Source organism: Pseudorca crassidens, chromosome 20 (assembly GCF_039906515.1).
Source record: "Pseudorca crassidens isolate mPseCra1 chromosome 20, mPseCra1.hap1, whole genome shotgun sequence".
Classification (NCBI taxonomy): Eukaryota; Metazoa; Chordata; class Mammalia; order Artiodactyla; family Delphinidae; genus Pseudorca; species Pseudorca crassidens.
The window spans coordinates 62,709,843-62,724,947 of NC_090315.1; the positions used below are offsets into that span (position 1 = coordinate 62,709,843).

At 59.9% G+C, this 15,105-nt stretch overlaps 2 protein-coding genes across 7 annotated transcripts in view; one reads left to right on the plus strand and one right to left on the minus strand.

Moving 5' to 3' along the window:
* Positions 1–70: 70 nt before the first annotated feature.
* On the minus strand, positions 71–8,266 carry DBNDD1 (dysbindin domain containing 1). 2 transcript variants are annotated; one of them, XM_067718188.1, is made up of 4 exons: positions 8,057–8,266; positions 2,347–2,493; positions 2,043–2,183; positions 71–1,319 (listed from the first exon to the last, which is right to left on the minus strand). In XM_067718188.1, the coding sequence occupies exons 1-4, from the start codon at positions 8,085–8,087 to the stop codon at positions 1,162–1,164; spliced, it is 477 nt and encodes a 158-aa protein (XP_067574289.1). In that variant the 5' UTR covers positions 8,088–8,266; the 3' UTR covers positions 71–1,161. The 2 variants fall into 2 exon arrangements, with proteins under 2 accessions (XP_067574289.1, XP_067574290.1); XM_067718189.1 differs by lacking the exon at positions 8,057–8,266 and adding an exon at positions 7,666–7,857.
* A 1,979-nt stretch (positions 8,267–10,245) lies between these two features.
* GAS8 (growth arrest specific 8) overlaps positions 10,246–15,105 on the plus strand; it is a 37,118-nt gene continuing 32,258 nt past the window's right edge. For 3 of the 5 annotated variants that reach the window (XR_010938897.1, XR_010938898.1, XR_010938899.1), the window contains exons 1-5: positions 10,246–10,671; positions 10,755–11,695; positions 11,839–12,036; positions 12,201–12,566; positions 14,558–14,644. Coding sequence is in view for 1 of the 5 variants with exons in the window: in XM_067718171.1 (XP_067574272.1) it covers positions 12,564–12,566; positions 14,558–14,644 (90 nt within the window). In the remaining 4 variants the exon portion in view is untranslated. The remainder of the gene's footprint in view (positions 10,672–10,754; positions 11,696–11,838; positions 12,037–12,200; positions 12,567–14,557; positions 14,645–15,105) is intronic. The other 2 variants (XR_010938900.1, XM_067718171.1) reach the window with 1 other exon arrangement.

The window sequence follows — 15,105 nt, forward strand, 5'->3', positions numbered from 1 at the left end:
AGCAGCCACCCCCGGCCCGCACGCCTGAGCTCCCACGTCAGCTGGAAAGGAAGAGACTGGTCGGCGAGACTTAGGACAGGGTGCCGTTTTAATCCTGCTGTTTGGAAATGAGATCTGCAGAAGCCATAGCGAGAAGGATGGGAACTCGGCCCGGGGGAAGACTGGGGGGCGGGGGGGCACGGCTGCCCTCACGGGATCCCTTTTAAGTGAAATTCTTGGTTGTGTCTGGAAGACACCTCCCTGTTGCTGCCCCTCACGTGCCCCTCCTGGCGCATAGGGCGACCCTTTTCCTGGCGGGACGTGCTGTAGCCACGCCCCGTGGGCCCAGCATGTGCCCAGGCCTGTTTTCCTTCCCCAGAAATGTTTCAGTGGAGAAGGGGTCAGGGCAGGTGGCCTTGGGGACTAAAAGCAAGCTTACACGTTTATTTTAAAACTGTTCTTGGACTCGCTGTCTGACTGGAAGCCGGTTCCGTCCCTTAGTATGTAAGCAGCGTCCGGAGCAGCCGAGTCTGGCACCCCGGAATTGGGGGCCAGGCGCTGTGCCCAGGTCCCTTCACGTCCCCACGCCCCTCGGGCTGCTGCACGCGTGTGCGTGCGTGTGTCTGGTGGGCCGCGGGGACTGTCATTGCAAGGACCGGGGGAGGGCGAACCTCGCCTGCCCCTGCCCTGCCCGGCGGTCTGAGGCAGTCGTGACATATTTGGTGTTCCGAGCTCAGGAGGTGGGTCTGGCTCTCAGGCAGGGCTCACGACAAGCAGGGTGTTAGGGTCTGGGGGCTCTGGTGCTGACACTTCCTGGGCGGCAGGAGGGGCGCAGGGTTGGAATCAAGGCGGTTAGGGCAGCAGGGTGTCCCGCGGGCTGGAGCTTGGCACTGCCGTTCAAGACTGGAGCCCCGAGACCCCCGGGGGGTTGCAGAGCGCCTCTCACGGGCAGATCCCTGCTCACCGCACCCCTAGCCGGGAGTCTGGTGACAGACAAGAATACCATTCCTACAGACAGAAGTCTCGTCTCATCCCTGGGCCTGGTCCCTGATCCAGCGACCAGGAAGAGCTGGACGTAAGGCCACTGGGCTGTGCTTATGCAGAGGCGCCACGTGGGGCGGGCAGCGTCCACGGGGCCACGGCCGCCCGGACCTGCCCCGCCTCGGCCCCGGGCCAGCCGGCCTAGTCCTCCTTGGGCCTCTCCACGGTGAGAAACGTGTCCACAACGGCAGGCTGCCGCTCGGGGTCACCAAAGGGCTGCTTCTCACGGTTCTGCTCGGCCCTGGTGCGTGTCCAGGAGGGGGAGCGCAGACAGCCGGCCCTGGGCAGCGGGTGTAGGCCTGGTGGGAACACAGGCTGGGGTCAGTGTGGCTTGGGGTCCCAGGTCACTCCTTCAGCTACTGGGCTGGGCCCGTGTGTGCCTCCAGCACGGCGTCGGACCACACGTTGGGGTCCCCTGGGCACCGGCAATGTGTACACGTGGGTCTGGGTGCGGCCCGGCCAGGGGCTTTCCTGTTGTCCCCAGGCGGGTCCCCGTGCGGCTGAGGCGCCTGCCCTTGGGGGTGAGCCTGGCCCGGAGCAGGTGCCACTCCCCCCCCCCCACCCCCACCCCGCCTGCATGGGCAGTGAGCCGGGAGGGGGGAGGGTCCCTGGGCCCCCATACCCCTGGCAGCTCCCGTGCCGTTTCTGCGGCCTGCGGGCTCCAGCCGCTTCCCGGGAACGAGCTGAGGAGGGGCTAGGACTGGTGAACACCACCCGCTTCGTGCTCTGCCTACTTGGGATTAAACCCAAGTAGTGAATTCTGCTTTCAGTGGGACTGTGGCTGTGGCCTTACGTTCGCATTTGAAAAGTGAAATTAAGGAGGGGAGAGAAATCCCTGAGAGCTGGCAGATAGGTGTGTGAAGTGCAGGAATGGTGAGTGAGACGGCGCCGTGTCGACAGACACTTAAACACGCGTCCGAAAGGAGATCATTTTCCAAAATGGGTCTCCAGGGAGCGGTGCTGGGTGGCCTGAGGCCCCAGGACGTCCCGCAACCCCCTCCAGACCCCGGCAGCAGCCCCACCTGCGGGCGAGTCGCTGGCCAGGTTCTCGTCATCCGAGTCGGCGAAGACCTCGGCCAGCTCCTGGTCGGACATGTCAGTCAGCTCGGTGAGGTCCAGGAGGTCGAAGTGTACCTCCAGGGACGAGACGCTGCTCAGGGGCTCTGGGGGCAGAGGGGTGTGTCAGCGGGGCCAGGTGAAGGCCAGTGCGGTGGGAACGAGGTGGGGCTGACCCATCCCCGGCACCTGCTCCCTGGGGCGCACCCGAGGCCCAGGGACCCGCCCCTGGTCCCAGGGAGCACGCTGGGACAGGTGGGCTGTACTTACGCCGCCTCTCCGTGACCTGCAAGAGACCCGGTGCCGGTACTGGGACGCCCACCTCCTCCTCGGCCACAGGTGAGTGGTTGCTGGTCCCCGTCCCAGGAACGGGGGTGCCCAGGGCAGCCCTTGGCACCTCGACCTCCTTAACTACCCCTGCAACAGAGAGAGCGTTACCCGGGAGGGGACTGCGGTCTCCCACCGCCACCCCCAGGACGCAGGCTGGGAGGACTTGAGAACCTGGCCCATCGAGCCCTCCCTTGAGGCTGTGGGCAGTGATCGCAGTGGCCAGGGGTGACCTTGGGTGAGGAAGCCAGACAAGGGGCAGAGGGCTTCTCTGAGGATGCTGCCCTTCCCTGTAACCCTGATTTCCAGACCCTTTGCCCTGATTACTTGAGCAGGAATGACCACGGGTCTCGCGGGGACACTTGCTGGTCCTGTCGGAGACCCCAAGACACCAATACTGTCACCTGTCTCCACTTTCTGGTCCAACCTACGGGCGGGTGGGCGGTTCTGCATTTGCTTGCCCTTTGGCGCCCTTTAATCCAGAATGGCCCCGGCTCACGTGTCTGTCCCGTGTTGTGTTTGAATCCACATAACACGTTCTCAGATGAAACGAGGACAGTGGCCACAGCAACCCCTCCCCACCGACCACACCTCCGGACTGGGAATGTTACTCCAGGGTGTTTCCTATGCAATTCTTGTTTTTATGTAATGGCTCATTTCATGTAACTTTTTGTCGGGTGAGAGGCGAGGCCCCTTGGGGATCTGCTTGGTGGAGACTGTGCCACCCAGGGGCGGGCCCTCCACCCCACGGAGTGCTTGCTGTCACCAGGGCAGACTGCTCCATCCACACCTCCTACCAGCTCCTCCCGAGTGTTCCAGGGCCCTCTGCCCCACACAGCCAGGGGTCCCAGTCATCTGGCCGGCACATGCCCTGAGGCAACGGGACCCCTGGCTCCCTGGCGTCCCCACTGCTGCTCTCTCCTGAGCCCCCCCCCCCGCGACAGAGACCCCACCTGCCCCCAGCTGACCCCCAGCTGAACCGGTGCTCAGTAAAGAGTGAGGAATGCCCTCCCGCTCCCTCATCAGTGTGGCCGCCCATCCCAGGGGTCCAGCGCCGAAGCCACAGGAGCAGCTGCCAACGGGGGGCCCAGCAGGGGGGCCCAGTGCCAACAGCTGCCAGTGAGGGCTAGGCCTGTGTGGCCAGCAGCCTGGCGGGCCGCGTGGGTCTGGAGGGTCCCTGGCTGGGTGGGATTTGCAGCTGCAGAGCTGGCTGGGTCGCCCCTGGCTTCTAGGAGGGAACCGCTCCCTGGGAGGCGTGGCTGAGGGGAGGTGGGCCTGCCAACTGGCGGGGCCAGCCTGGCTCTGCCCTGTGCTGTGTCATCACTCAGGGCCCAGGGCTGGCCCGCTGGACTGGGGCTGGGGATCTGGTTTCCACCTTGCTGCCGCATTTGGAACGTGGCGTCTGAGCATCCTTGGAGGGTAGGGTTACACCCCCTGGTGTCCCGGCCCGCCCAGCCCAGCAAGGACACCTTCCCGACCAGAGGGCACCGGAGCTGGGGGGGGGCGGGGAACCTCTCCCGAACATCAGAACCCCTGCTGAGGGTCGAAGGCCCAGGAAGCCCTTGGGGACCTTTGCTCTCTGCAGGAGTGTTCTGCTTCCTCAAGGCGGGGCGGCACAGCGGCCCGGGTCCCCCTCCCCAAGGGCGCACGCGTGCCTGGAGTGTCCTGCTCTGCTTCCACACGTGGCCCATCGTGGTGGGTGCCTGGCTGGCTGGGGGCCGCAGCTAGGTGCTGCCATTTCTCTGGAGCCTCCCAGTGGGGCAGGTGGCTCTGGGTTAATAACAAGAATGACAGTGGCTCATGGTTTTCTGTGCCAGGCAGAGTGCCAGCAATATGTTTTCCAGCTGGTGTCACAACCAGCCACGAGGAAGGGACAGTGAGTCTTGGCCAGTAACACCGAGGGGTTCAGCTTGTCGAGCGGGAGCTCTCGGCCACCACCTGCCGGCCAGCAGAGGGAGGGGAGACCCTGACCTTGCGCCCACAGGGAAGCTAGGCCCTGACCGGGTGGAAGGGGACTTAGCATAAAAGGTGGGGCAGAGGCGGGAGTCTCTGCTCATAATGGCCCTCTCTCACCTTATCTAGAAAAGAAAGCGCTATTCACCTGTGCGTCCGGCAGATTCCTGAGCCGGACTCGGATGGACAAAATAGGGGATTCCTGCCCTCTTCTGGTGGGGCAGGGCTGGGGAGCCCTGGGGGCTGTGGTCCCGCTTTGGGGACAGGTCTGAAGGAGGGTGGGAGCTGGGTGATAGCTGGGGAGACAGCACCATCAAAGGCCCTGAGGGGTGCGTGGCTGCCTCTGAGGCATGGCCGGGGTGGGTGAGGGCAGGGGGACACCGGTGGGGAGACACCTCTGGCTGCTCTCTGAGCTGGGAGGGTTCCGAGCTGAGTGGGACAGCCTCTACCTGCATGTTTGTGGGATGGGATGCAGTCCAGGTGGGAAGGAGGCAGTCCACAGGTGCTGAGGTGGGGGCAGGGCAAGGAAGCAGGACCTCCTTCCCCATCCGGCCTTGGGTCAGGGGGCTGGGTATGCAGATATGCCTCATTATAGATCCTAGGATCCAGGGGTCCCAGACAGCCCAGGACAGACCTCCAGCCCCTACAGGCACAGTGGCCTTTTGTACTCATTGTAAGAAGCACATTTTATCAAATTTCAGCATCCCTGAAACAGCAAACCATCTAGTCGATGGTGTCACAGAGCCAATGGAAAATGGTAACGGTGAACTTTTAAAGTCACCTTATGTCTACTTTCTTATTCTTTTCGTCTCCCTTTGGCAGTGGTCTGGTCTTTATTTTGTAAATCCTGGTGTCCTGGCCTGTGTCAAAGCTGTGTGGGAGAGGAAGAAAAAGCAGAAGATGCAACTTTTGGCATCAAGGACACTGATCTTTTGGCTGGAAGGATGTGAAGGGAGCAGGACCTTTGCTTGGTCCTTGTGCACAGTAGGTGCACCACATAATGCTGGTTGAATGAACGAGCCCGAGACCCCACCCCAGAGTCACTAAGCGGCTGTGCTAGGAATCACCTGGGTCTGTCTGATACCCTCTCGATAAGCCCTTGTAGGAAGAAGGGAGAAGTTCTTCACGAGTGAGACCCCCTGCTCTTCCTGGGGTGTGAAGCAGAGGAGTGACCGATCACACAGGCAGGCACAAGGGCAGGGGTCCTTGGCAGCCGGGCCAAGCCGTAGGCTGGGTGGGTTCAGCAGACCCCAGGGTTGCCCAGGCCAGGGCAAAGGTGAGCGGTGTTTCTGACGCCCCAGGGTCAGCAGTGGGCTAGCAGCCTGGCAGAGCCCCCAGTGAGGGAGTGAAGCCCCTGGCCCCTGCAGGGGGCCTGCTGCCCTGCCCTGCGGAAGCAGCACCCGCGTGGGGAGACTGGAACTGGGGGCCCAAGGCCTGGTATGAACACATATGATAGTGTTACCCTGTGCTACGCTGCTGACCTATTTTCCAGCACATTCGTGCCAAGAACTTGGCCCAAATCTCAAGTTCCCTGCTGTGTGCCCAGGGTTTTGCCCCAAGCATGGAGGAGGTGCTCTGCACACACCCAACGCGAATGAGTGAAATAATGAAGTGAATGAATGAATAGCATAAAAACCAGCATGGCTGCAGGGAGGGAGGGATGGGCATCGTCCCCCGTTTCCCCAGCCCCTGTCCCTGGAGTCAGTGCTCCTCCTTGGAGCATTTTGAGGATGCCGGGTGGGCCCCATCTAGGCTCAGCCCCCGCAGGGCAGGGCCCAGGCCTCTCTCTCCCAGTCGGACAGACTTGGAGGTAGGTGGGCTAGAGACTTGGTCTCCGAAAGGCACCTTCGAGAAGTGCACCCCGTCCTCTCCCCTCCATGTCTGTGCACTTTGATATTAAGAAATTACTGTTAATTCGTTTAGGTGCAAAAATGCTGTTTTAATTATAAAAACCTTATCTTTTAGAGGTAATTTCAGAGATACTTAAGGATGAAACAATATGTCTAGATTGGCTACAAATTACTACTGAAGGAAGGTGGGTGCGGGCGGGGGGGGGGGGGACTTTACCATACTGTTGTCTCTACTTGTGTGTGTGCCCCTCTCTCCAGAGTAAGTTCCAAAAAGTCAGCGAACTCAGAAAATGACAGTCACAGCTACCCACGCGTGACGCCCCCATGTGGGCAGGACGTGGCTACGGGGTAAGAAGCCTGTGAAGCCCACCTCCCGCTGCTGTGGCCCAGCCCCACCACGGTGCCTGCGCAGAGGAGGTTCGTGGAGCACTGAATGAGTTAGGTCTCTGGGGCTCCAGTAAGTGACGTTCAGAAACTGAAGGGTCGTTAAGCTCCCCTCCCTCAGGCCTGCCCTCTGCTCCCTCTCTCTGCAGGCAAGGCGGGGCCTCCACTGAGAGAAGGGGACACGGAGCTCAGAGGGGCCTGGCTGCTTTGCCGGCATCCCCAGCCCTTGCTCTCCAAACCTGCCCCATGAAATCCTCGCAAAGGCGCTACCCGGAAGCCCCGGGGTCCTCGTACTGCCAATGGGAGGAAAAAGCTGAACCCCTCCCACAAACAACAAAACAAAGAAAACCCACACCCACTAGCCCCTGAGTGTCTCTGGTGGTGCTCGGAGGGAGCGTGACATGGGCCCCTAGACAGCCGTCTGGAATGCACCTACCCAACTCAGCCTGCAGACAGAGCAGTAGGTGGACCCATTTTGGTCTCTGGAGCAGGCCACTGGTGTGGCTAGGGGACCCCCAGCGGACCCCTATGTGGCCAGGGAGTGGCTCCCTGGTATGGGACCTCCAGGGGACCCCGGGTGCATCTGGGGCCTGGCCGGGTGGGTGGAGGAGACCGGCAGTTTGCATCCAAGTTCCGAGGCCGATGGCACAGGAAACCCCTCCTGAAAGGTTCCTGGGAGGTTCCTAGGAACCTGTCCTAGGAAAGGTTTCCCTCCCACCAGGCCAGGGCCAGAGTAGGGCCAGACTCCTAGGGGAGAGGCCCCCGGTACATCTCTACCGTCCCGACAAATGGCAGGGGCCGTGAGGAGGGGTCACTCCGTGCACACCAGCCCTCCCAGATGTGTAAGCTCCTGGGCCTCGCTCCGGCAGCCAGCAACCCCTGCCGGCGTGGGAGCCCCCGCAGGCGGAGCCAGGTGCACCCCCCCCCCCCCCCCCCGCTCTGAGCCCCTATCTCAGCCTGGTGCCCCGAGGATCCCGGCCGCGGCCTCTCCGCCCTACCCCCAGGGAGGCTCGGCTGGGCCGAACAAAGCAGACGCGCCGCTAGGAGGGCAGCATCCCCCCCACGCCTCGCTGACCTGGATCCCGACTCTGGCCCTGGCACGCCCCATCTTCCAGATCCCCGGCTCCGCTGGGAGGGGGCTCAGGACCAAGCTCTGGGCCAACCACTCAGGAGCGCGCCAGACACCGCTGCCCGGGTCGGGAGCGCGGAGGACGAGGGGGCGGGGACGCGGTCCGTGCGCCCCCCGCCCAGCGCTGGGGCCGTTCCGGGCGGTGCCCCCGCTCGTCTTCCCGGGCGCGGCGCACTAGGCTCCCCCCGCTTCGGCCCGGCGCAGGGGGACTCGGAGCTGCCGGTGGGTCTTCACGGCCCCGGGGCGTGGCCGATGTGTGGGCCCAGGGGGAAGGGGCTGCGGGCCGCTGCGGGGAAGGCGCAGCTCGTGGGCTCCCGGGGGCTGGGGCCGCACTCACCTCCCGGGCTGGCGCCCTCCGGGGGCTCCATGCGGCCGGCAGGGCCTGGGAGGGGCGCACGCGGCGGCGTCGTCACCCGGCCCGGGCGCCCCTGCAGCTGCGGCGGCGACTCGGCCCCGGCTCCCGGCGCAGCGCATTGGGGCAGCAGCCGGGGGGCCGCGGCGGCGGGGAGGAGCCCGCGGGGCGGGGCGCGCAGCTGCTCCGGGGCCCTGTTACCCCACCCCCCCACCCCGTTCTCCTTCCCTGGCCCCGCAGCACAGGTGCGGCCCCGCCCCGCCCCGCGCGCGCCCCCTGCCGGCCCCTGCCCCTGAGGACCCCTCCCACGTAGAGGCTACCCCCTCCTGCAGAGCCACCCCGACCTGGCCGCGTCCCCCAACGCTGGCCCGGCCTCTGCGGCCCCTGCGCGCGCCCTCATTCAGCAGCCGCGCCTACTTCCGTCCGTTCACCCCCGCAAATTTGTGGGGCGCCAACTACGTGCCGGCGCTCTGCGGGGTATGGAGGGGCGGGCCTAACACCCTAGGGCCCTTAAGCCAAGAATTGCAGATTGTGATAAATGCTATGGAGAGACAGGGCGAGGGGGCGGGGTGGGGGGCGGCGAGAGCGTCTAAGGGCTAGGCTGGGGGCAGGGGCGGGGGTGGGGGGGGAAGGGAGGTCAGGAGAAGGAGGCGGGCAGAGAGGGGGCCCCCGGAAGGAAGGCAGGCAGGGTCTGGGCGTGCTGAGAGCACCAAACTGTTCGATGGAGCCCCACTTCCAGACACTGGACCCTGCACGAGGCCCTGGAATGCGGCTTTGTGCCAGGCCCTTGGTGCATTAATTCTCCCGGGGAATCCTTAGAAGACGGGATCCTGATGTTCCAGGTGAAGCTGAACACAGGGTAGGCAGCCGACCAGGGTGCCACAGCCGGGCGCTGGAAGCCAGAAGATCCAAATGCAAGCCCATGGTCTGCACAAAGACTAAACAAACCAAAGAAAACCGTCAGGGAGACAGTTTGTTCCCAGCTGGGCGTGGAAAAATCCGCAGAGGAGGGAGGTGAGTATGAACTTGGTGTTTGCAGGAAAGCACCCTCCTAAAGGCAGGTTGTCCATACAGCTTCAGCCAACAAAGGGCCTCACCACCTAGTCCAGCTCCAGTCACACGGAGCCCATGGCCTTTGAAACTGTCAGTCAGTGAGGCAGGCTAATAGTTCCCATTTTTCTTTAGTTTACAAAACGAACAAAAACAAAAACTGCTAAAATGATCTCACGATCCACGAGGACAAGCCGCTGCAGTTTGCACTCCGTGCCACTCCAAGAGGCAGCTCAGCCCCCTGGGGACAAAGCTGAGCTACAGGGTGGGTGGTGGGGACATAAGGAGGTCAGGACAGTAGGTGGGCACTGCCTGCTCAGACTCAGCTGAGGTGGAAGTTTGTATTGTCTCCAAATGGTCAGAGCAGTATTTCTGATTCCCTGTGTCTTCCAGAACCTTCTGCTCCCGTCAAGACATTCCCTGTCTGTGCCCCTTCTGCTTGAACCTGGGCAAGCTTGTGGCTGCTCTGGCCAATGGACTGTGGCAGGTTGCTGCCATGTGACTTCCAAGGCTGGGTCTTAAGTAGGATTCACCTCTTTCCGAAGGCTCCCCTGCAACCCGGCCACTCTGTGTGAGAAAGCCCAGGCCATTTGAGGGGCCACTTGAGTGTTTTCTGGCCCACAATAGCCAATGAACGAGAGATAAGGTCTCAGCCAGTAGCCAGGCATCAGAGCCTGCCTTTGAGCCACCCCCAGGGGGTAATACGTGGAACCAAGGTGGGCTGTCCCCACCGAGTCCCAGCCAAGTTGCAGATTCATGGGCAAAACAGATGTCACTGTATTTCATTTGGGGGCAAGCTGTCACACAGCCATAGTAACTGTAACAGTATTGGTGTTCATTAATTATCCCCATTTGACATATGAATAAATGGATACAGACGGAGTCTTGTCAAGGGCATCCTAGCTGGTAAACAGCAGGTGATCTGACTCCAGAGGCCAGTGCTTATTTTTAACTTTTCATTGAAAACATTTTCATGGGGGGCTTCCCTGGTGGCGCAGTGGTTGAGAGTCCGCCTGCCGATGCAGGGGACACGGGTTCGTGCCCCGGTCTGGGAGGATCCCACATGCCGCAGAGCGGCTGGGCCCGTGAGCCATGGCCGCCGAGCCTGCGCGTCCAGAGCCTGTGCTGCGCAACGGGAGAGGCCACAGCAGTGAGAGGTCCGCGTACAGCAAAAAACAAAAAACCCCAAAAAAGCATTTTCATGTAAATCAACTATACTTCAATTAAAAAATAAAATTAAATAAAAAAGGAAAAAATCCATTTTCAAACAGAAGTAGAGAGAATAGCACAGTTAACATACATGAACCGTCATCCAGATTCAGCGATTACCAACTCGTGGCTGATCCTGATTTTTCTGTACTTTCAATGCCTCCCTCCCTTGCTGGGTTGTTTTGAAGCAAATCCTATATATATTATGTCATTTCATTTGTAAATACTTCACTGTTTATCTCTAAGAGAGAGTCTAGTCTTCTTAAGCACTGTGTTATCCTAACATCCAGGCCTCCATCGAGTTGCTGCTGTGGTCTGAGGCAGTTTACCTGGATGAGCAGGTACGTGGGTGTTAGGAAGAGCCAGGTATTAGACATAGGTCAGTGAGTTTGTATGTATTAACATTTGGTCTTTGATTTTACAGGAGACTCAGATGCCATTTATCTGGATTTCCGAGATGCACAGCTTGATGCTGAATGAAAGTATCTCAAGCCATCCATGTGAAGAAAAAGCTCTTTTCTAAAAATCTGAACTCAAATATGAAAAGCACAGGTCGCTGTGGGTCTTATTGGGAGCCCAGAGAGCTGGCAGCAAGGCCTCCCTGAACTATGCATCTCTGCAGTGCACACTGATAAACCATGCTGTGCTGTTGATTTGTGACAGATGAATATCCTGTCTCATTATCCTGAGCTAACCCTCCTATTTTTGCCCTTTTTGTTGAAAGGAATTATTGTTAATGCATTTATTTAATTCGGGACTCCCAGTCAGACTTCTAAAGCAAAAAGCCAGTCAGCGTGAGGCACCTAGCGTATTGGGTCTGCAAAGTAAGTGTTAAATAATTATCATTACTCCATTGTGCTACCCAGCTGTGCTGTCTCACCTGCCAAAACCCCTCCGGGAGGACCCCACCTTAGGGGAGAAGACCCTTATCAGGCCAGAGGTTTCTGACACAGAGGCTCAGGCTCTTGTCTGCCCAGGCACAGTGACACCACCAGACCTCACAAAGGCCTCAGGGCTGCTATAAATAAATCACGGCTCTGTGCAATACAGTCCCTCAAAAGGGCTGTTCCTTTCCAGGACCGATCAGGGCTTGGGTGGGCAAACAGGAAGCCCCCCAGGCTCGTCGCTGTGGCTCTCACATGCATGCCCCTGTGTGGGTGCCTGAGCCTAAGCAAGCCCAGCTACGGAGGCACCTTTGTCTCCCACCTGAGCCTTGTTTCATCATTCACACCCTGCTCCCAAGGAAGCTCTCCAGGGAGAGAAGATTCTTCTCCATCCCCAACCTGATGGAAAAACATGACCTCTTGCAAAACCACTATTTAAGAAGATGCTAAAGTTGAGAGTGTAGAAAAAAGACAACAAATGGTGTGTAAGGACAGCACTTTGCATGTAGGTAATTGGGTGGTAGGAGGGATCGCAAATTCGCTTTGGAAATCTTAAAGTGGTTAGCAGTTTTCAGAGCAAGAGCTTAGGAAAGGAACCCGATGACTTTTTTTTTTTTCCTGCAGTGCGTGTCTGGAAACCTCTGGCAAAGTTTTCTAGTTTTTCCTCATCACAAGGACAAGACCTCTTCAGACAGACCAGTTAGTTTTTCCGAAGGGGAGACTTGCTGATTTCAAAACTTTGGACCCAGCTGGAACACGTTCTCTTCCCTACTTTTGTTTCTTCTGAGGGTTTGTGGAAACACAGCTATCTTCCAGCCTCAGGTGGGAGGAATCTTCAAAGATGGGCGGGGGTGGGGGTGGGGGTGGGGGTGGGGTGGGCCGAGGGGCAGAGCCTCAGCCTGAATTTGAATCTAATTTGGAAAACGTAGCGGTGCATATCTTTCCGGCACCTCCCGTCACTCACTAACTGAAATTATGCACGGTAGGACCCGTACGCACGTACAGTAAGTAAGAAGTGGATGGAAACAGTTCCTCACCTCCATGGAGCTTAAGTTCTAGTGGGGAAGACCCGCAATAAACAAGACACGTCCCGCAACGAACGCGTTCACGGGCGTCGTGGAAATCTAGCTTGTGCATGACGCCCAGCTGCGGCCCAAACCCAGTGACTCAGCCCAGCGCGTTGCTAGGGACGCGCTCCCGCCGTTGCCAGGCCGTGACCCCTCGGGCGGACTCTCGCGAGGGTCCTCGAGACTTCGCGCGGAACCTAGCAGCGGTTGCCTGGAGACCGCGCAGCCCAGGCTGGGCTGGCGCGTTGGTCGGCGGGTCGCGGCCGCCGGGACTCCGGAGCCATGGTGAGGAGGGGTGGAGGTCTGGTAGGGTCCGCGCCGGGTACCTGGGGCTCGGGGGCCAGCCCTGCGTGCAGGAAGACCCCGGGACGGGAGGCCTGGAGCTCTGGGGTCCCGGAACTGAGGGCTTGGCGCTCTCGTGGGGTCCTCGCAGGGAGGGCCCAGGGTGCTGCGGGCCCAGGGTGCTGCGGACCCTGGATCCCGGACCCCACACGCACCTGGAGCTGAGAGACCTGGGCTCTCCAGGATCCTGTGCTCACAGGGGTGGGTGGTCAGAGAGCACCCGCCTCCCCCGCCCCCGAGACCCAGGGCCCGGTGTGCACAGCGTCCAGAGCAGAGAACTTGGGTCGAGGGGCTTTCCTACCTGGAATGCAAGGCTCATTGATGAGATCCTTGGGACCTAGGGTCTCACCTGGCAGGGGCCTGGGAGACACGGGTCCTCCATTCTCTGGGGTCGAGAGCCCGGGGCATACCAGGGTGGTCAGAGGACCCTGTACACCGGAGGGTCCTGACAGCATGTCCAGTGCCCGTGGAGTCCTTCGGGGCAGAGCTTCAGGGTAGAGGAACTGCTGTTTCCTTGGAGAGCCCGCGAGGAGTGAGGCCGGTACTGAGCAGAGCACGGCGACAGCTTGCTGCCTCTGGGGCTCTCCATCCCGGCCCCTCTCTGCGGTAGGGCTCACAGCTGCGCCACCCCACCTCCGCCATGATGTAGGGGCTGTCGGTAACTCAGTTTCCAGGCAGATGTGGCCATCAGCTGTGGGAGGCAGGGAGGATGCCTGTGTGTGCGGGAGCCCCAGGGGCTCTACCAGGCGGCGGCCGCTGGCTGACTGTCCCTGATGCTGGGTGGTGACAAACCTTCAGGCTCTTCTGATGGGGTGGACTTATTGGAGTAGAGGGATTGGAAAGAGGGCATTGTATTAGGAGTGAAGATTTCTGTGGATGGGTCTTTTGAAAGTCAACTGGAAAAGGACCACCAGAATACATCTACTTTTACTAGCTTGTGAGACTATAGGGTGATTTTCCTTTTTTTCTTTACGTTTTGTAAGATTTCCACAAAAACTTTTTTTTTTTTTTTTTTGCGGTACACGGGCCTCTCACTGTTGTGGCCCCTCCCGTTGCGGAGCGCAGGCTCCAGACGCGCAGGCCCAGCGGCCATGGCTCACGGGCCCAGCCGCTCCGCGGCACGTGGGATCCTCCCGGACCGGGGCACGAACCCGCGTCCCCTGCATCGGCAGGCGGACTCTCAACCAGTGCACCACCAGGGAAGCCCCCCACAAAAACTTTTTTTGTAGTAAAAATGTTACTGAGTCACGTAGATGCGCGTACACACAAGCGTGGGCCACAGAAACTTGGGAGAAGTAAAGGCAGAAGGATAAGGAAATTGGCCATCTGCTGAGCGGCCCTCGGGAAGGGAGTGAGGGCGGAGGGTCTCGTCTGGCGCCTTGCTGAAGTTGTTAAAGGCAGCCCCGCCCCACTGACAGCCCACAGTGAGCGCCACAGTCTGCTCCGGCTCCTCCGCCAGGGTCTCTGAGGTCTCGTGCTTTGAGGGGAGGAGCCCTCGTCTCGCCGGCTTTGATTGTTGCTGCGGGCACTTCCCCCTCCACTCACCGAGCAGCTTCTTCGCGCGCCTGCCAAGCACTATGGCCGGTGTGGCGCCGGGGGGTCCTCCTTCGGAGTCCGGGTAGATTTTGCATCCGCGCCAAGGGCGCCTCTGCTCTATACTAAGGGGCAAGTCCCCCCTCCCTTTGCCAGGGAGAGCAATATTCTCTTCTGGGAGGGCAGATTTCTCCTTGCTGCTCCGAAGGCATCAGCAGAGTGCGCCTGTGGTTAACGGCGGGGAACCTTAGGGCAGAGTGATGTGGTCTGGGTGGAAGCAGGAGACAGTGGGCAGTCAGATGGACGCCCCAGGACAGGAGTTCCTCTCCCAAGCGGCCCCAGGAGGGAATCAGCCAGCCAGAAGGTGAGCTCTAACCCAACCATCTATTCTTCAACCAAAGGCGCCCAAAAAGAAAGGGAAGAAAGGGAAAGCCAAAGGTACCCCGATTGTTGATGGTCTCGCGCCGGAGGACATGAGCAAGGAACAGGTGAGCGGGCTGGCCTGAGCCGCGGACCAGCGCTGACTTGCGGTGGGATGGGTTTGCTACTCCGCGCTTCTCCTAGGAGCCTCTTTCAGACCGCTGCCCCCGCTTCCGCGTGCTCCTCCCCTCTGCCTGGCTCCTGCTGCCCTGCCCACACGTGGATACGCCCCTCCCACGCCTGCACGCCCAAGCACAGCACGTGTCGTAAAACAGCGCGGTACAGGCACATGGGTGAACTCTTATAGGGTAGTAGGAATTTGGAAGGAAATGTCTTTCTGATATAAAAGCTGTTTTAAGTTTTCTGCGTTTTCTTTCATTCTTATCTTTTGTAGGCACCTGATGCTTACAGAGCTATTATCATAGTACATACACCGATAGCATTCTCATTTGTTTTATTTACCATTAAACATTGTGAATTATTTTTGGCCACTTGTTCATTTTGCTGAACTTAAGGGCTAGAGAACATG